The sequence below is a fragment of the Pseudophryne corroboree genome, chromosome 10, assembly GCF_028390025.1.
Source record: "Pseudophryne corroboree isolate aPseCor3 chromosome 10, aPseCor3.hap2, whole genome shotgun sequence".
Classification (NCBI taxonomy): Eukaryota; Metazoa; Chordata; class Amphibia; order Anura; family Myobatrachidae; genus Pseudophryne; species Pseudophryne corroboree.
The window spans coordinates 42,181,011-42,201,673 of record NC_086453.1 but is presented as its reverse complement, the minus strand read 5'-3'; the positions used below and the strand labels follow the sequence as shown (position 1 = coordinate 42,201,673).

Genomic DNA, 20,663 nt, shown 5'->3' with positions numbered 1-20,663 from the left:
ATGCTTTTCGATAGGAGGGGCCACCAGAGAGGATGAAAAGGTCATGAATAGCAGCAATAGGCTGCATAGTCCATTCAGTAAGAGGGATTGAGAAAAGAGCATGTATTAGAGCAGCTGCAGACTGCTAGACCAGCTCCTTGCCCTCCTAACCAACTGGACCCTGCACTTCATCAGTGTGAGGGAGGGGGAGGGTATGGACATGCAATGAGAAAAGATCAGGTTTCAGATGGTGTCATTTTGATCTGAAGAGGTGGAAAAGTTGTTTACAGCAAGGGAAGAGGGAGAGGATCGGTGGGGTATGCTGGGGATGGAGTTGATGGTGGTGTACAGTTGATTAGGTTGGATTGCCAGGGCAAATTTGAGTGATCTAAACATAGTATTTATTGGTAAGAGAGGGTGTGGCAAAGTAGGAGGATGGGATAAGATTATAGTGCAGGAAATTAGCAGTGGAATGGGGATCCACCAATGGCAATCAACTGTTGGGAAGCGTTTTTGCAAAAAACATCTGTTTTTAATGCCAAGATGAGGATTGGTTGGTCATAGGCAGCTTTATTGTAAAAGACTTCAGTGGAACTGTTTAATTAGAAAGCTGCTTTATGGCAAGACAGGGTGGAACATGCAGGAGAGGTGAGGTCAAAGTGGGGCAGAAAACAGATTAGAGTCAATACCATTTAGGAGTCACAGTGACATACTAGCGGAAGGAGGGGTGTAGAGGATAGTGTAAGGAAGGACAGATGGCTGTGGTCACAGAGTGGGAAGACAGAGTTAGAAAAATAAGATATGACACTGAGATGGGAGAGGTCATCACCATGGGTGTGAGAAGATGTCAACTGTGAAAGACCATAGCAGGAAATGAGATAGAGTCATTAGTGCTGGTTGAGACTTCCAAAGGGTTGTTGAAATCTCTGGTAATGAGAGTGGATAGGTCAGAGTAAAGAGTGAACAAGCCTGTTGTAGAGGTTGTCAAGAAACTGTGAGGATGAATGAGGGGGACTAAAGGTGGCAGCAGGAGATAAGATTCTAATGAAGTGGTCTTCAAAAGTGGAGAGTGAGGGCTTTGGTGGCATGACACAGAAGTGAACAATAAAAGGCTGACTCCATCACCTTGTTGGTGACCTGGTCAACTCACGTTGAAGAAGAAAAGACATACAGTAGGAGAGTCACAGGGGAAACTAGTAAGGGAGCAAGAGAGATGTTTCAGTGATAGCAAGGAGATGGAAATAGTGAGAGAAGAAGAGCTCATGAATAGAAGCTACTGTAGTTTGTTGCAGACAGGTGAAGTGGAGAGGAGAGAGTCATGGACAGCTTTGTGGTGGTGGTTTAGTATGAGTGTACAGTATAGTGTGGAGTATTAGAAGATCAGAGTTGCTAGAGTACCACTCTATTAATGGACACAGGGAGGCTGGTGGTGAGGGGGACAGAAATGAGACACAGGGAGAATGGAGGGAAGATGGACAGATGAGAAACAGGGGACAGAGATGGGGGATGATGAGGACAGATATGGGAGACAGGGAGATGGGGGGGCAGACATGAGCTAAAGTAAGATGGAGGGGATAGGGGTTACAAAGATGAGGGGCAGGAGGAAAAATCCCTTCAATACGGGACACAATAACTAGTGACCTGGCATATGATGGGTTTGAAATATGACTTCACATGCAAAACCATTGTACAATAAATAAGTACCACAGAGGTTTAGATATCAAGATACAATCACTAGCTTTTTTGTCAGTATTCACAAATTCAATAAATACATTGAATTCTTTCATTTAAAGTTTAAGTAACATGGTGATAATTCTAAGATATTAAAATGGATCAAACTCACTCCTGAAATTCACTGTCTTTCATTCCATGCTTATACATTCATTATCTCTGACACTTGTGTTATTATGCCTTTATGTGATTTTTTTCCCTTTAAAATTTTCTGGGATCCATTACAAACCTTTCTAGGAACACCGGCCTGCACAGTACATTTCAATTATCTCTTACAGTAGCTTACATTGACCCAACATTTTCCTGTGTGCTCTCCACCTTACATTATGACTGCCTGAAGAAGTGGGCTGGTGCTGTGAAATGCGTAGCAGGTTTTTAGTGATTTTGGATTTCATTCTATGCTTTTTTTATGCTTATGCATTTTCTGCCATTTGTTTTTACTATTTAAAACTGTGATCTCATTTAAAATGATTTTCAGTAAATTTGTGCAATGTCTGTATATTGTCTGTGATAGTGAGAATCAGTGTGAATTTTTATATCGACATACATTCATATATTCTAATTTGTCATGTTATATATAAAGAGTATATATAAAGAGTATGTTCAATAAAATATTGATTTAATTCACAGTTTTGAATGGACATTAATGGTTTGCAGAGCTCATTATATTTGAGTAAATTATTTTTTTCTATAAAACTAGTGTCAAAGACAGTGACAGCTCCTTCCCTTTTAGGTGAAGGGGCTGACCATGCTGCAGTCCATGCAGTGGTCTGGCTCCTTCCCTTTGGCACTTGCCTGGTGTTTTGCGCATGCACAATGCATCTGGCAGTGCATACAACTGGCGCAAATGTGCAAAAACACCGGCTTCTAAGGAACTCCATTGGGTGCATCCCATAGAAGAGGATAGGGCTTACAGAAAGGCCGGAAAGTGGCTTCCCATTGGAAGAGCTTTCTCTGCTACATAGAAACATATAATTTGATGGCATATAAGAACCACTCTCCCATCTAGTCTACCCCTTTTGGTAACCTCAACCCTATTTGATGATGATCCTTATTTCTTTTTAAGCCTTTGTGTGCCTATCCCAAGCATGTTTAAATTGCTCTACTGTCTTAACCTCTACCACCTCTGATTGGAGGCTATTCCACTTATCCACTACCCTTTCAGTGAAGTCATTATTCCTTAAATTTCCCTTGAACCTACCTCCCTCCAGTCTCAGTGCATGTCCTCGTGTTCTAATACTTCTCTTCCTTTGAAGAATGTTTCCCTCCTGGATTCTGTTAAAACCCTGGGAATATGTGAGCATTTTTATCAATTTTTAACAGGAACCAACATGGATTTGTGAAGGAAAGATCCTGCCAAACAAACTTATTAGGCTTTTATGAAACAGTTAGCTCTAACCTAGATCATGGTAAGGAGGTGGATGTAATCTTTATATACTTTGCTAAAGCTTCTGACACAGTACTGCACATGAGACTTAACTATAAGCTACAAGAACTGGGGCTGGGAAGCATAATATGCACTTGGGTTACAAATTGGTTGGATAATAGGGAGCAGCGGGTTGTGGTAAATGGTACTTTTTCAAATTGGATTAAAGTACTAAGTGGTGCGCCACAAGGGTCTGTACTTGGATCACTATTCTTCAACATTTTCATACATGATCTAGCAGTAGGTCTTGAGAGCATGGTGTCAATTTATGCAGACGATACCAAACTGTGAAAGGTTATATATTCACAGGGAGATGTTGAGTCTCTTCAGAACGACCTATTTAAACTGGAAGCATGGGCAGCAAAATGGGGAATGAGGTTCAATATAGACAAGTGTAAGGAAATGCACTTTGGTAGCAAGAACAAAAATATCACCTACCTACTAAATGGGGAAATATTAGGGGATTCTGTACTGGAAAAAGATTTAGGTATTCACATAGATAACAAACTTAACAGTAGTATCCAAAGTAGGATTGCAGCAAAGAAAGCAAACAAGGTATTAGGAACTGATGCAAGGTATAAGAGTGTTATACTCCCGTTATATAAATCACTAGTGAGGCCACATCTCGAATACTGTGCACAATTTTGGGCACCATACTTCAAAAAGGATATCCTGGAACTAGAAAAGGTTCAGAGACAGGCGACTAAATTGATTAAGGGGATGGAGACGCTAGAATACGAGGAACGGCTTGATAGGTTAGGCATGTTTACACTGGAAAAGAGATTAGGAGGGGACATGATAAACATTTACAAATATATAAGGGGACAATACACAGATCTTGTGGAGGATTTATTTTTGGTAAGAGCAACACAGAGGACACGAGGACATCTGCTTAGGTTGGAGGAGAGGAAATTTTGCATACAGAGACGGAAAGGTTTCTTCACAGTAAGGACAATATGTGTCTGAGAGAGTGGTAATGGCGGACTCGGTAATTACTTTTAAGAATGAACTAGATAAATTCCTAATGGATAAGGATATAAAAGGTTATGGTGGATAAATCATGCACTCTAGTTAAAAAAACAAAAAAGAGGAATAAATAGAATGGCTGACATTCACAATAGATAAAATTAGTCTTAAAAATTATAGTGTAGGAGATCGCTAATAGGTTGAACTTGATGGACAAATTGTCTTTTTTCAACCTCAGAAACTATGTTACTATGTCTCCCCTTTCCCTTCTCTGCTCTAAACTATACATGTTAAGAACTTGTAGACTTTCCAGGTAAGTTTTGTGGTGTAAACCATGCACCATTTGAGTTGTTCTTCTTTGTACGCTCTCCAGTGTATTTATAGCCTTCTTGGAGATGTGGCCTTCAGAACTGAATATAGTATTCCAGATGTTGCCGTATCAATGACCTGCATATACAGTGGCATTATTGCTTTGTTTTTCATGCTACTGATTCCTCTACATATGCAACCAGGTGGTATCATTACTAAAAGTCGATTTTGGTTTATGTTGATTTATTTTTGGTCAATGTTGGGTCGATTTTTGATCAATTTTGTGTTTTAGGGTCTAAATCACACATGTACTAACAGATGTTTTTTTTGACATTGTTTTAAAAATAAATATGTAAAAAATCATCTGTTAGTAAATGTGGATGTTGGGTTTTATTTACTAAGAACCCATCTGGGTCAATTTTTGGTCGATTTTGTATGTCAGGGTCTGAATTCTACATTTACTACCAGATGACTTTTGACATTTTTTTTTAAAAACAATGTCAAAAATCATCTGTTGGTAAATGTGTGATTTAGACCCTTAAACACAAAATCAATAAAAAAAAATTGACCAAACATAAACAAAAAAGACTATTAGTAAATATACCCCCAAGCATGCGACTTGCAATTCTCATTGTTTTGTTACATTGCTTCCCAGCATTTAAGTCACTTGAAATAGGGACTCCTAGATCCCTTTCCTCCTCAGTAGTTTCCAGTATAGTACCTTCGATACTACAGTATATTTATCCTTTGGGTTTTTGAGACCCAAGTGCATGCTTTTTCATGTTTTAATATTAAACTGTAGTTGCCACATTCTTGACCATTTCTCTAGTCTATTTAGATCCTCAATCATTTGTTTTACCCTGCCCAGTGTGTCTACCCTGTTGCATACATTTGTATCTTCTGCATTCCTTCCCTTCAATACCATTATCAATGTCACCAACATAAATATTAAAGAGCACTGGTCCAAGAACAGATTTCCAGGGTACACCAATGGCAACATTTCAGTCCACATAATGCACTCCAGTTTTTATCCATTCCACTGTTTTATAATCCAATCCCATGCTTTCAAGTTCCTTTAGTAGTCTGCGATGTTGGACCTTGTCAAATGCCTTACTAAAGTCTAAATATGCTTAATCTATGGCCCCCCCTTGATCTATTATTTTAGTCACGGAGTAAAAAAATTCAATAAGATTTGTTTAGCATGATCTGCCCCCAGTAAATCCAAGCTGTTTGGGATACTGTAAATTGTTGTACAGTATTTAAGATATTCCACAACTCTTTCTATTAATAGTGTTTTCATTACTTTCCCTATAACTGATGTAAGGCTTACAGGTCTGTAGTTACTTTCTTCTTCCTTGCTTCCACTTTTGTGCAGTGGTACTACATTCACTATTTTTCAGTCCTCTGGAATTGCTCCTGTTGCTAGTGATTTGTTTAATAATTATAGTAATGGCACTACCAGCACATCTTTAAGCTCTTTTAGTATCCTTGGATGTATCCCATCTGGCCCCATAGATTTATCTACTTCCAGTTTAGAGAGTTCAATTAGGACCATCTCCTCTTTAAATATACTATTATCCACCTTATTTTTAAAAATGTCCTTGCAGCTTAACTGTGGCCCCTTCCCCTCTACTTCTGTAGTGAATACTAAGCAAAATAATTATTTAGCTAATCTATTGCTTTGTCTCCCTCCACCAAGGTCTCACTCTCCATATATAAGTCTTATTATTCCTCTGTTTGATTTTCACAATCCTAACTAGAAGTCCCAGGGGCAGAAAGCACCTCCACCGAGGACTGAGTGACTAGCAGTTTTAAGCAGGAAAAACTTCTAATAGGAAGTCACTGCCTCTGCTAGAAGACTCATTGTGTCACTAGGGGTGGTAGATTTTCTCGGAGGAGGGCTTCAGTCCTGCAACTCATCATACACACTAAACACAATATTAGCCCATGTTTATGAAAGAAGGGGTTTCCAATATTTTTATTTATTTAATAATTATCATACTTAGGTGGGTTTTCAAATAGACCCCTCAGGGCTATTCAATTAGCCCCGAAGCCAGCACTGTCAGGGTTTTTTTTTTCACCTGCCCGAGGCCCATTTTCGTGATTACGGCTGCAAAACTCATAGGTCCGGGAACATATCACACGAAAAAGGTAATTTAAAGGACATAAAAATGAGATACAATTTAATTTTCCCCAAAAAAAAACCATCAGGAAAAAACCCTGTTGTTTTTTTTTTTCTCCGGAAAAACTTTCTTGGCTAATTGAATTCCCCATTACACTTTAATTTAGAAATATTGGGCCCAATTCAGGTTCAGACGCAAAAGTGCTAAAATCACTATTTGGTGATTTCAGCACTTCAGTGCATGCGCGCACTGGTGCGTACATGTGCAAGGTCCTAAACTGTGATCGCCGATGATTGCAATCTAAGACCTGGAGGTGGGCGGTAACGGGGCTTCAACGCCGCATTTTTTGGGTGTTGACACTCTGTTTTAGGGGTGCGCTCCGGACAACTGAGGCGTGACCAGACTATTGGAGGGGTGGGAAGTGGCGGCTGCATGTCATTACATGTAGCCGCTGTGACGCAAATGATGGCGGCTCTCCAACTGCTTTGTAGTCAGGGGGCTACCTTAATCATGCAATACGCTCGCATGCTGATTTAGCAATGGGTTTTATCATACACAATGAGGTTTAAAACTTACTGAGTATGATAAATGGTGCTCCAGCCAATCAGCTCCTGTCATGTGTATGAAACGTATGCAAACAATAAAATGACCAAGATACTGTAGCAATTTTACCCCAATCTTATTTCTGTCAAGTAGCTTCAGACATGTTCCAATATAACACCTGTGTGGATTTGTTCTGCTCCTGTCTATACGCTCATGAGCATCTAAAGGGAGGAGGGTTAGAAGCAGGTACTAAATACCAGGGTATCCTAGGTCCCCCTTCTTACCTGTCAGTGGCTGCAGCCACTCTCCACAGCCCTCCTGGTCACTGAGAATTGACAGTATCCTTTACCTGTAGTCTATAAGCAGAACCACCACCCCTTAAGGCCAGGGGTGTACCCATTCCATTTGGGGCCCAATAGCATAATTCCATGCTCCCTCCCACCTGCCCTGATTGCACAGAGGCACCCCCTAGGGATTACTCAAAGATTCCCCCACCCCACCTCCCGACTACTTAAAGATCCCCTTCCCCAGTGGCCTATCAGCAGAACTCACCATTGGGGCCCCATTTGTTTTTAACTTGTCAGCGCAGCCACCACAGCCGCTCTCCCGGCTGGCCCAGCTCTGTCTCCTGTCTCATCACAGATGCTGGGAGGAGGCGTGGTCATGGTCCGGGGATGTCTGGATACTCAGTCACGCCTCCTCCCAGCATTAGTTAGTACCAAGGGGAGGCGGAGCCGGGCGGGGGAGCAGGTCTGGCTGCAATACAGCAGCACAGCTGTAATGTAAAAAGCTTCCAGCATCAAGATTTCATTGTTCACAACCGTCGTTATCTTTGGAAAATATCTTCTACTGTGTGTGAACCTTTAGTGTCATGTTGTAAATACACAGCTGTGTCACCAAAATATTTTTTAAATAATAAAAAATAACTACCTTATTCTTAAATCAAAAATGCTAACATTTATGTAACCCTCCCCTACATGTAGCAGATGGGTAACTAACAATTGTGCCTCCACCCAAGCTATTATTTTATTACTAGGCCGCCTGGGTAGCCTGTATTATTATAGTAAATTATTAACTGTGTTTAAATTATGTTACACTAATATACCTGTTCTTCTTTTATTTTTCAGCTCTCCGGAGTCAACCTCCAGCAAGTCAGACAGATGGTAAGTATAACAGTTTTAATACCACCACATGACACAAGTATTACACATTCGTATAAATTTGTATACACGTGACATTTATAACATTCACTAAGTTTCCCTCTGTACCTATACATATAATTTTTTTTTTGCATGCAATACAAAAATATAGGATTTTAATTACCTACCGGTAAATCCTTTTCTCGTAGACCGTAGAGGATACTGGGGTCCAGATTAGAACCATGGGGGTATAGACGGGTCCACTAGGAGCCATGGGCACTTTAAAGAAATTAATAGTGTGGGCTGGCTCCTCCCTCTATGCCCCTCCTACCAGACTCAGTCTAGAAACTGTGCCCGAGGAGACGGACATACTTCGAGAGAAGGATTTAACTGAACAGTGGTGAGATTCGAAACAGCACACACAACCAGAGGAAAGCCATGCTAACCCAACTTGAATAGGAACAGCAACAGCTGAACCAATAACAATACTAAACCAAGTAACAGTGCAGAAACGAAGAACCGGACAGGAGCCCAGTATCCACTACGGACTACGAGAAAAGGATTTACCGGTAGGTAATTAAAATCCTATTTTCTCTTACATCCTAGAGGATAATGGGGTCCACATTAGTACCATGGGGATGTACCAAAGCTCCCAAACCGGGTGGGAGAGTGCTGTGGTTCCTGCAGAACTGATTGACCAAACTGAAGGTCCTCAGCGGCCAAAGTACTGAACTTGTAGAACTTAGCAAACGTGTTCGAACCAGACCAAGTATGTCAGAGTCCGGAGTCTTACCGGTACGCTGGGGCCACGGGGCTGGCTTCCTTGGCGATGTGCAGGCAGCGGCGGAGGTGGGCTGCTGCGCCAGATCCGTGGGCAGCAGTAGCGGCGGTGAGGGGGTCCGCTCGGGGTGGTGGGACGTCGCTACAGTGGGTCGCTCTTGCTGAGCCGTTGCTAGGAGACATGGGGCAGTGAGCAGTGTGGCTTTGCAAAAAGGTCTGCATTACTGGGCGCCGCCATGTTGGAGACAAAGTTTTGAGCATAGTTCCTGTTTCCTGTCTCTTCCAGCCAATCCAGGGGAAGCTCTCCCTATAAAAGGGGGCTGGTTTAGGACAGGGATGCCAGTGCTTCAAGTTATAACCCTGTTGTAGGTGCTTTAGCCTGTGCTCCCAGGATTCCTGCTGTATTCTGGTTCCTCCTGATCCTGCTTGGTCGGTTCTCTGTTGCTGCTGCAGCCCTGCTGTTTCTACCCTGCCACTGCCTGTGGAAGCGCCCCTGGAAAACCCGGTCCAGTAAGACTCTTTGGGCACAGTCGGCCCCGGGTCTTCTTCCTCGTCTTACAAGCCACACTCCACAGATCTCCTTCACCAGCCACGCCTTTGTACCACCGACCACCGCCTGCAGATTATCTTCAGCCTCGTTTTCCAAACCACAGTCCACAGTCCTTGTCTCCAGCCACGTCTTCAACCATCATCCACAGTTCCACAGTTCATCATCTACAGTCTCGTCTTTCAAATCACAGTCCACAGTTCTTTGCCTCCAGCCACGTCTTAACCATCGTGCTTCAACCTCGGTTCTCTACCTCAGCCCTGTACATAATAAATACTTTCCATTGACTCACAAACCCCGCCTACGTTCTTCATTGCTCCGTGTCCCATGCGAAGGAACTATATCCAGCCCCCTCATCTGGTTCATTCACAGCCTGCTACCTCCTCGGGCAAATCTCATGTGCCGGATCCTCAAACTCTGCTAGATGTGACAGTAAGCACTGGCCCAATGGATTCGACGGGTGATCAGGCCTCAGGAGTGGATTCAACTGCTGATATCTTGTCTCGCTTAAGTAAGCAGGAGGCCACACAATCTCAAATCGTGCAGTTCATGCAGAGTATGTCCGAACGTCTCGATTCTCTCTGTGTTGCCATGACGGCCTCTCAAGTATCTACAGCTGCTCCCACATTAGCACCCCCGGTCCCGCTTCCTCCTGTACCAGTACCACTTCCACGAGTGCATTTGCCACCTCCCAATAAATTTGATGGGAATCCAAAACAATGCAGTGGGTTTCGTAACCAGTGCGAAATCCAGTTCGTACTACAGTCGGCCAATTTCTCATCGGCACGAACCAAAGTACCCTATATAATTTCTTTACTTTCCAGGCAAGCGTTGAAATGGGCTTCACCTTTGTGGGAGAGGATGGATCCCATCTTATGTAACTATCCAGAATTCGTGGCCACCTTCCGAAAAATCTTCGGCAAACTGGACAGGACTTCAGCTTCCTCATTGGAGATCCTGCGTCTGCGTCAGGGCACGCATACGGTCAGTCAGTTCGTGATCCAGTTTCGCACCCTTTCCTCGGAACTGAACTGGAACGAGGAGGCTCTCATTGCAGGTTTCTGGAGCGGTCTCTCCGAAAAGATCAAAGATGACCTCGCAACTCAGGACGTACCTGATAAGTTGGATACACTAATTTCTTTATGCAATAAGTTAGACCTGAGGTACAGTGAACGCTGTATGGAGAGGTTGCGGTCAGATCGCCCTAAGCCTAGAGTTGTTCTTCCACCAACACCATCATCACCAACTGCGGAAGAACCCATGCAGATTAATCGCTCCCGCCTCTGCAATGAAGAACGTCAGAGACGGCGACAAGGGAACCTCTGCCTGTATTGTGGTGCATCTGATCACTTTGTTAAAACTTGCAATCTACGTCCGGGAAACGCCCGCTCCTAGTTTGGGCTGGAGAGGTCAAGCTAGGAGAATTCTCAGAATTACATACCATGAAAGAGTCTGTCCTGTTAACCCAATTGGAGTTCCCTTCTTCTTCTCTTCTCATCCATGCACTACTCGACTCCAGAGCCGCCGAAAGCTTCATTAAGTCAGCTCTGGTCAAACGATCTAGAATACAAACAGTTCCTTTGGATCAGGGATGGGGAACCTTCGGCTCTCCAGCTGCTGTTGAACTACACATCCCACCATGCCCTGCAACAGTTTTAGCATGACCAAATAGCAAAAATGTAGCAAGGCATGCTGGTATGTGTAGTTCAACAACAGCTGGAGGGCCGAAGGTTCCCCATCCCTGCTTTGGATCATACCATTTCTGTTACCGCAGTGGATGGAAGTTATATTCCTGAGGGTATTATATCCTTTCATACTATTCCTTTCAAGATGAAGGTTGGAGCTCTCCATTCAGAAGAAATCTCTTTCCTTGTAATTCCTAAAGCCTCTCATGAACTAATCCTAGGGTTTCCATGGTTAATCAGACACAATCCCCACATAGATTGGCAAACTATGGATGTTCTCTCTTGGGGACAAGACTGTTTTCAGAACTGTTTATCTTCAGTTAGACCTCTCTGTTCTTCCAGCCCTTCCAGCCTTCCTGTGGAGGACCAAGCTTTTCAAGATGTTTTCAGTAAGCAAGGGGCGGACACCTTGCCTCCGCATCGTACTTGGGATTGTCCCATTGAACTAGTACCGGGTAAGTCTCCTTCCCGAGGTCGAATTTACCATCTCTCACTTCCCAAGACACAGGCCATGTCGGAGTATATCCGGGAGAACTTGGAGAAAGGGTTCATCAGGTCTTCTACATCTCCAGCTGCAGCGGGGTTTTTCTTTGTCAAAAAGAAAGATGGGGGGTTGCGGCCCTGTATTGACTATAGAGGTCTCAATGACATAACAGTTAAGAACAGATATCCGTTACCTCTGATTCCAGAACTGTTCGACCGTGTTACAGGAGCTACTGTATTTACTAAGTTGGACTTACGGGGGGCCTACAATCTTACACATATTCGCCCAGGGGACGAATGGAAGACGGCATTTAATACCCACGACGACCATTACGAATACCTGGTAATGCCTTTTGGCCTATGTAACGCCCCAGCCGTCTTTCAAGAGTTCGTTAACGAAATCTTCAGAGATCTTCTCTATGACTGCTTGGTAGTATACCTGGATGACATCCTCATTTTTCCTAAGGATCTGAAGACCCATCGGGAACAAGTCAAAGAAGTGTTAACTCGTCTACGAAGGAATCGGTTATTCTGTAAGTTAGAGAAGTGCACCTTTGAAGTACCCACGATTCCATTCCTCGGTTACATTCTTTAAGGGCAGAAGTTACAGATGGAACCCGCTAAAGTCCAGGCAATTCAGAATTGGGCATTTCCAGCTACCCTTAAAGGAATTCAACGTTTCCTGGGGTTTGCTAACTTCTACCGAAGATTCATTCAAAAATATTCTTCTGTCATAGCTCCTATTAATTAATTAATTAATTAGGAAGGGAGCCGATCCTGCCAAGTGGTCTCCTAAGGCTTTGGAAGCTTTTTCATCTTTAAAGAAGGCCTTCACAACTGCTCCAGTTCTTCGACAACCCGATCTCAGCCGTCCGTTCTTGGTGGAGGTTGATGCCTCTACTGTGGGAGTGGGAGCAGTATTATCCCAGCTTTTCGAGGACAAGAAGGTCCATCCCTGTGCGTTCTTCTCGCGAAGATTCTCCCCCGCTGAACAGAATTATGCTATTGGGGAAAAGGAATTACTGGCAATTAAGTTGGCCTTTGAGGAGTGAAGGTATTTGTTGGAGGGAGCTCAGCATCCAATTTCGGTAACCACAGATCACAAGAACCTCCTGTATCTACAGTCAGCCCGATGTGTGAACCCACGCCAAGCAAGATGGGCACTCTTCTTTACATGTTTTAATTTTAAACTCAGTTACCGACCAGGTTCCCTCAACAAAAAGGCCAGTGGCGCACGCAGGGGGGGTTTCCGAGCACCCAGAAACCCCCCTCACTATAAAAAAAAAAAATCATTTTTTTGTCCTGCATGACTATTATTATGCCTGCTGTCTTCCTGGTGGTACTTATAAGTACTTACAAAAAGTTTAATTTACTTTAATTATAGTACATATATATCCATGTGCATACATATATACACATGTATATACATACAAATAAACACACACATATGATATATATACATGTGTGTATATATATGTATACTGTATATATATGCATGTTTAATATGCTATATATATATATATATATATATATAGAGAGAGAGAGAGAGAGGTGTATATATACGGTATATATATGTGTTTAGATATATATATATATATATGTATACATACATACACACAGACACACTAGTTTTACGGACCCATCATATACTGGGTCACCTCAGTCCCCACCCCCGTGCTTGACTCCTCCCAGTTCTGGAACCCCCCCCCATGCAAATCCTGCGTTTGCCACTGAAGGCAGATGCCTAATCTCGCTCCCTAAGTTCAGAAGAACCCTCTGACCGTTCAAAAGAGCAATTTATCCTGGAATCCACCTCTTTTTCTTCAACTAATACCTCTCCACTTCCTCCTCCAGGGAAGATCTTCGTTGCACCAAATCTGCGCAAAAAAACTTCTTACATGGGCTCACTCCTCTTCCTTAATGGGCCATGCGGGCGGTCATAAGACACTTAAATTCATTCAGCGCTCCTACTGGTAGCCTCATCTCAGCACTGTTGTTCAGGAAATCGTGGCTGCCTGTCCAAAATGTGCTCAGCATAAAAGTCCCAAAGGTCCACCAGCCGGGTTACTCCATCCTTTACCGGTACCACTAAGACCATGGACGCATATTTCTATGGACTTTATTACAGACTTACCTATGTCTGGTGGGCGGAACACCGTATGGGTCATAGTTGACCGATTCTCTAAAATGACACACTTTTTTCCTCTGGCTAATCTTCCATATGCATCTCAGTTGGCAAAATTGTTTATAGCAGAGATCTTTCGACTCCATGGTCTACCACAGGAAATCGTGTCTGATAGAGGTCCTCAATTTGTGGCCAAGTTTTGGAGATCCCTATGTTCTCCTCAGGCTATCATCCCCAAATGGATGGTCAAACAGAGAGGGTGAACCAGGATCTGGAGACTTTTCTGCGTTTATTCATGTCCTCCTCACAGGACAACTGGCTGGACTTCCTCCCATTCGCAGAATTTGCCTATAACAATCTTTATCACTCTGCCACAAAATCTTCTCCATTCTTCATTAATTATAATTACCATCCGAGAGTTCCTGACTTCCAACTTCTGCCTACGCTCGAGGTTCCTGCCGCAGAGTCAACACTTCAACAACTTACTGAAGCCTGGACAAGTTCACAAGACTTTGCTCAAGACTTCCAAGAGATATAAGACCTATGCAGATCTGAAACGAAAAGCTGTACCAAGCCTTAAGGTAGGACATCGTGTTTGGGTTTCCACACGTAACCTAAGATTAAAGGTCACTACAAAAAATTTGGCTCCCAGATTTATTGGGCCTTACCCAATCGAAAAAGTGTTGAATCCTGTGGCTTACAAAGTGAAATTACCTCCGCAGTTAAGAATTCCTAATGCATCTCATATTTCTCTCTTAAAACCATTGGTACTTAATCGGTTCAGAGCCGCTCTGCCTAAATCACCCAAGATCCAATCAGCACAAGGAGACAAATTTGAGATTCACAAGATCCTTGATTCTCGCAGACGTTATGGTCGCATCAAGTACCTTGTCGATTGGAAGGGGTATGGGCCAGAGGAGAGATCTTGGGTAGATGCAGAGGATGTCCATGCTCCAAGACTTCTTCGGACATTTCATGCCAAGTTTCCAACTAAACCACATAGGTGTCCGGAGTCCCCCCGCAAAGGGGTGGGTACTGTCAGCGTCCGGAGTCTTACCGGTACGCTGGGGCCGCGGGGCTGGCTTCCTTGGCGATGTGCAGGCAGCGGCGGAGGTGGGCTGCTGTGTCAGATCCATGGGCAGCAGTAGCGGCGGTGAGGGGGTCTGCTCGTGGCGGCGGGACGTCACTACAGTGGTTTGCTCTTGCTGAGCCGTTGCTAGAAGACCAGGGGCAGTGAGCAGTGTGGCTTTGCAAAAAGGTCTGCATTACTGGGCGCCACCATATTGGAGACAAAGTTTTGAGCATAGTTCCTGTTTCCTGTCTCTTCCAGCCAATCCAGGGGAAGCTCTCCCTATAAAAGGGGGCTGGTTTAGGACAGGGATGCCAGTGCTTCAAGTTACAACCCTGTTGTAGGTGCTTTAGCCTGTGCTCCCAGGATTCCTGCTGTATTCTGGTTCCTCCTGATCCTGCTTGGTCGTTTCTCTGTTGCTGCTGCAGCCCTGCCGTTTCTACCCTGCCACTGCCTGTGGAAGCGCCCCTGGAAAACCCAGTCCAGTAAGACTCTTTGGGCACAGTCGGCCCCGGGTCTTCTTCCTCGTCTTTCAAGCCACACTCCACAGATCTTCTTTACCAGCCACGCCTTTGTACCACCGACTACCGCCTGCAGATTATTATCTTCAGCCTCGTTTTCCAAACCACAGTCCACAGTCCTTGTCTCCAGCCACGTCTTCAACCATCATCCACAGTTCCACAGTTCATCATCTACAGTCTCGTCTTTCAAATCACAGTCCACAGTTCTTTGCCTCCAGCCACGTCTTAACCATCGTGCTTCAGCCTCGGTTCTCTACCTCAGCCCTGTACATAATAAATACTTTCCATTGACTCTCAAACCCCGCCTACGTTCTTCATTGCTCCATGTCCCATGCGTAGGAACTATATCCAGCCCCCTCATCTGGTTCATTCACAGCCTGCTACCTCCTTGGGCAAATCTCAGCTGTCGGATCCTCAAACTCGAGCAAACATAGAATAAAGAAGACTCTTTTTTGGGTGCACTCTTGTTAAATGTGTATTTATGAATAATATTAAAACATAAAGTTTTATTATGCTTAATTAAAATATTGTCCGTATCCACTCATTCTCCCCATGAAATTAATATGTATCATATATCACAAGACGGAGATACCCATAAATGTATTTGTTGGGGAAACAAGGTTACAAACGGGGTTAGTATGTCCTGGTTTAGTCTATCCCAATATAGACTGGCATGGAGGTGTAGATATAATCACCGTACACCTGTTCTCATGCCATACCAGTACAAGCAATGCTTGTTTTAATGGGACCAAAATTGGTCATGCAAAAGTAGGTATCAATTACACCGGGAGTGTGTATAACATGTATATTACCTAGTCCTGTCCTCGGCACTCAGACCCTAATGGGTGTGCCTGATATAGTGGAATAAATAATTCCTAATTAATTCTCGCCTGAGAGAGTAATCATACATCTATTCTCATACCGTATCAGTACAGGCAGCGCATGTATTAATGAGACCAAAAATAATCATGTACAAATATTCTTGCCTGAAAGAAATTATCAGGAAAAATAAATACAGGTGGGAAAGAAGAGGTAGTGGTGATACTGCTGTTGGTATTGAGTTTTAAATTGAAACAGCCTCCTCAAACTCTGCAAGACGTGACAAAGTAGCTGCTCTGCAGAGCTGTAAAGCGGAGACACCCCGGGCAGCTGCCCAGGAGGAACCCACTGACCTAGTAGAATGGGCCTGTACCGATTTTCTGAGCCGGCAAACCTGCTGTAGAATAAGCATGCTGGATAGGAATCCTGATCCAGCGAGCAATAGACTGCTTAGAAGCAGGACACCCAATTTTCTTGGGATCATAGAGAATAAACTAAAATGTTGAAACCAAGGTTTCAATAGGAAGCGCTGTCCAGTCACAAATCAATTAATCAAATCAATTTAATTCCACAAACAACATATATGGCCATATATTGACATAAAATAAGAATTCATAAGACTTTAGTACAATGATAACAAATAAATAATTTAAAATTGTGAATCAATTATAAGCAATTAGTGTTGCTCCAAAATCACGGGCATGCAGTCTCATTCATTTATGTGGTTAGTCATCCACTCCTAATTTATATTCCAATAGCCAGATGGCAATCTTAATTAGTGAATCCAGAGAATGCAGGTGTCCTTTAAGAACAATGTTCAATGTCCTCCTCCCACCCGTATTTAACAATTTCACGTCTGAGGAAGCCGCCGAGTATCCGGAAACGGAGAGGCGGAGAAACGCGTCACGTGATTTGGCGTAGCAGTCCGGCAGTCTGAGAGTGCGAGTGTTCGTCTGCTGCCGTGTTAGAGCTGGGACCAGCAGTTGCATGGACATTGCAGAGGGTCGAATGCTCTCTGGCTGAGAGATCCCCTGTGTCCGGATATCCATAAGAAAAACCTCCATTCAGCAAGACATCCCCGGTAAGAAAGTTACGGGAGGGAGGAGTATTTTCTAAACACTCAGCAAGGAGTGAACAACAAAAAAGTTATAAGGAATAACAGTCCCCGTCTTTTGAAAAAGCCCCCGTTAATTGTTAAATACGGGTGGGAGGAGGACATTGAACATTGTTCTTAAAGGACACCTGCATTCTCTGGATTCACTAATTAAGATTGCCATCTGGCTATTGGAATATAAATTAGGAGTGGATGACTAACCACATAAATGAATGAGACTGCATGCCCGTGATTTTGGAGCAACACTAATTGCTTATAATTGATTCACAATTTTAAATTATTTATTTGTTATCATTTTACTAAAGTCTTATGAATTCTTATTTTATGTCAATATATGGCCATATATGTTGTTTGTGGAATTAAATTGATTTGATTAATTGATTTGTGACTGGACAGCGCTTCCTATTGAAACCTTGGTTTCAACATTTTAGTTTGCTTGCTACAAAGGGTATTTGCAATAACCCTGATTAGGAAGCTGCAGCTCAGTCTCAGGTGTAGTTTGCCAGTGGTCTAAAGGAACAGGCGCCGAGTATATACGGTTGGTTTTTTTCTGTTAAACAATCATAGAGAATAAACAGCGAGTCAGATTTCCTGTGACTAGCTGTCCGCTTCACATAGATTTTCAAAGCCCTCACAGTGTCCAAGGACATCGAAGAAGCAGAGGTGTCAGTAATCACTGGAACCAAAATAGGTTGGTTGATATGAAATGCAGACACCACCTTTGGGAGAAACTGCTGACGCTTTCTGAGCTCAGCACGACCCTCATGAAAAATCAAATAGGGGCTCTTGTGAGACAATGCCTCCAGTTCGGACACATGCCTGGTCGAAGCCAGAGTCAGGAGTGTAATGGTCTTCCATGTAAGGAACTTTACGACCGTAAGCTGTAAGGGTTCAAACCAATCCAATTTGAAAAACTGCAACACTGCGTTGAGATCCCAAGGTGCCGTAGGAGACACAAAGGGCGGTTGCATGTACAGAACACCTTTCAAACAGGTCTGAACCTCCGGAAGAGATGCCAAATGTTTCTGGAAGAAAATGGTCAAGGCCGAAATCTGGACTTTCAAGGAGCCCAAATGAAGGCCCACATCCACTCTCGCCTGCAGAAAAAGGATTAACCATACCAGTTTAAATTCCGCCATAGGAATTTTCCTGTTCTCACTCCAAGAGACGTACTTTTTCCAAATATGGTGGTAATGCTTAGACGTTACCCCCTTCCTGACTTGGATCAAGGTAGAGATAACCTTGTTTGGAATCCCTCTCCGGGCTAGAAATTTGACGCTCAACTTCCATGCCGACAAACGTAGCCGTGGTAAGTCTTGATAGATGAGCATCCCTTGTTGAAGAAGGTCCTCTCGAAGAGGAAGAGGCCATGGGTCCTCCAGGAGCATCTCCAGTAGGTCCACGTACCAGGCCCTTCTTGGCCAGTCTCGAGCAATGAGAACTGCTTGAACCTTTTCTCTTTTTATCCTTTTGAGAATAATTGGGATTAACGGAAGTGGTGGAAACATGTACACCATCTGATAGACCCACGGGGTCACCAGGGCATCCACCGCCACTGCTTGTGGGTCTCTTGACCTGGAACAATACCGCTTGAGCTTCTTGTTGAGACAAGAAGCCATCACGTCGAGCTGTGGAATTCCCCACCAACGTGTCAAGGAATCGAACACCCGAGGGTGAAGGCCCCACTCTCCTGGCTGGAGGTCATGTCTGCTGAGGAAGTCTGCTTCCCAGTTGTCTACTCCCGAAATGAAGATCGCGAACAACGCTACCGCATGTCTTTCTGCCCAGAGGAGAATCCTTGTGACCTCTGACATTGCAGCTCTGCTCTTCATTCCGCCCTGTCGGTTTATGTACGATACCGCCGTCACATTGTCCGACTGAACTTGGATGGCATGATCTTGAAGAAGATGGGATGCCTGTTGAAGGGCATTGTATATGGCCTTTAGTTCCAGAATGTTGATTGGAAGAATGGATTCCTGACTTGACAATTTTCCTCGGAACTGTTCCCCTTGGGTGACTGCTCTCCAACTTCTGAGGCTAGCGTCGATGGTTAGTAGAATCCAGTTGTGAATCCCGAACCTTCGTCCATCAGTCAGGTGAGAAGTCTGAAGCCACCACAAAAGAGAAATCCTGGCTTTTGGCGACAGACGTATCCTCTGGTGCATGTGAAGATGCAATCCGGACCATTTGTCCAGTAGATCCAGCTGGAAGGGCCTTGCATAAAACCTTCCATACTGCAGTGCTTTGTAAGAGGCTACCATCTTTCCCAGGAGGCGAATGCAGAGATGCACCGATATCTGGGTCGGTTTTAGAATGTCCCGCACCATCGACTGGATCACCAATGCCTTTTCCATTGGAAGGAACACCTTCTGTGTTTCTGTGTCCAGTATCATCCCCAAGAATGGAAGCTTCCGTGTTGGTTCCAGGTGAGATTTTGGCAGGTTCAGAATCCACCCGTGATTCGGGAGAAATCTCACTGACAGGGCAATGCTGCTCAACAACTTTTCCCTGGACGGTGATGTGATCGGTAAGTCATCCAGGTACAGTATAATGTTCAGTCCCTGCATGTGGAGGAGAAACATCATCTCTGTCATTACCTTGGTGAACACCCTCGGTGCCATGTAGAGGCCAAATGGCAGGGCCTGGAACTGGTAGTGACAGTCCTGTAATGCAAACCTGAGATAAGCCTGATGAGGCGGCCAAATTGGTAGATGAAGGTAAGCATCCTTGATGTCCAGAGACACCAGGAATTCCCCTTCCTCCAGACCTGAGATCCCCGCTCTTAGAGACTCCATCTTCAATTTGAATACCCATAAGTACGGGTACAGTGACTTGAGGTTTAAAATTGGGCCTTACCGAACCGTCCGGTTTCGGTACTACAAACAGGCTGGAATAATAATCCTTGTCTTGAAGGTGCTGAGGAAATGGAACAATGACCTGAGTTTGTACTAGTTTTTGAATTGCTGCCTGTAAAATCAAAGTTGCTTCTGGAGAAGCTGGTAAGCAGGATTTGAAGAATCTGGGAGGTGGGCGTTCCTGAAACTGCAGTCTGTACCCCTGGGCGATGAGCTCTTTGGCCCAGGGATCCTGGCATGATGTTGCCCAAACGTGACTGAAATAATGTAACCGGGCTCCCACCTGCCTGCCTTCTAGGCAGTGCGTTCCACTGTTATGCTGAAGGCTTTGAGGAAGCAGAACCTGAGGCCTATTCCAGAGAACCTGCAGCTGTGGGTTTACTGGGTGTACAGAACCCTTGGATTTGCCCTTAAATTTTGCTGTCCCGAAAGGACTGCAACATTGGAGC

The 20,663-nt window shown here is 44.0% G+C and overlaps 1 protein-coding gene across 1 annotated transcript in view; it reads left to right on the top strand.

Moving 5' to 3' along the window:
• The window catches only part of LOC134965156 (sialic acid-binding Ig-like lectin 13), a 265,550-nt gene that overhangs the window by 137,738 nt on the left and 107,149 nt on the right, over positions 1–20,663 (top strand). Inside the window, exon 6 of the mRNA XM_063941678.1 lies at positions 8,205–8,240. Coding sequence (XP_063797748.1) covers positions 8,205–8,240 — 36 coding nt within the window. The remainder of the gene's footprint in view (positions 1–8,204; positions 8,241–20,663) is intronic.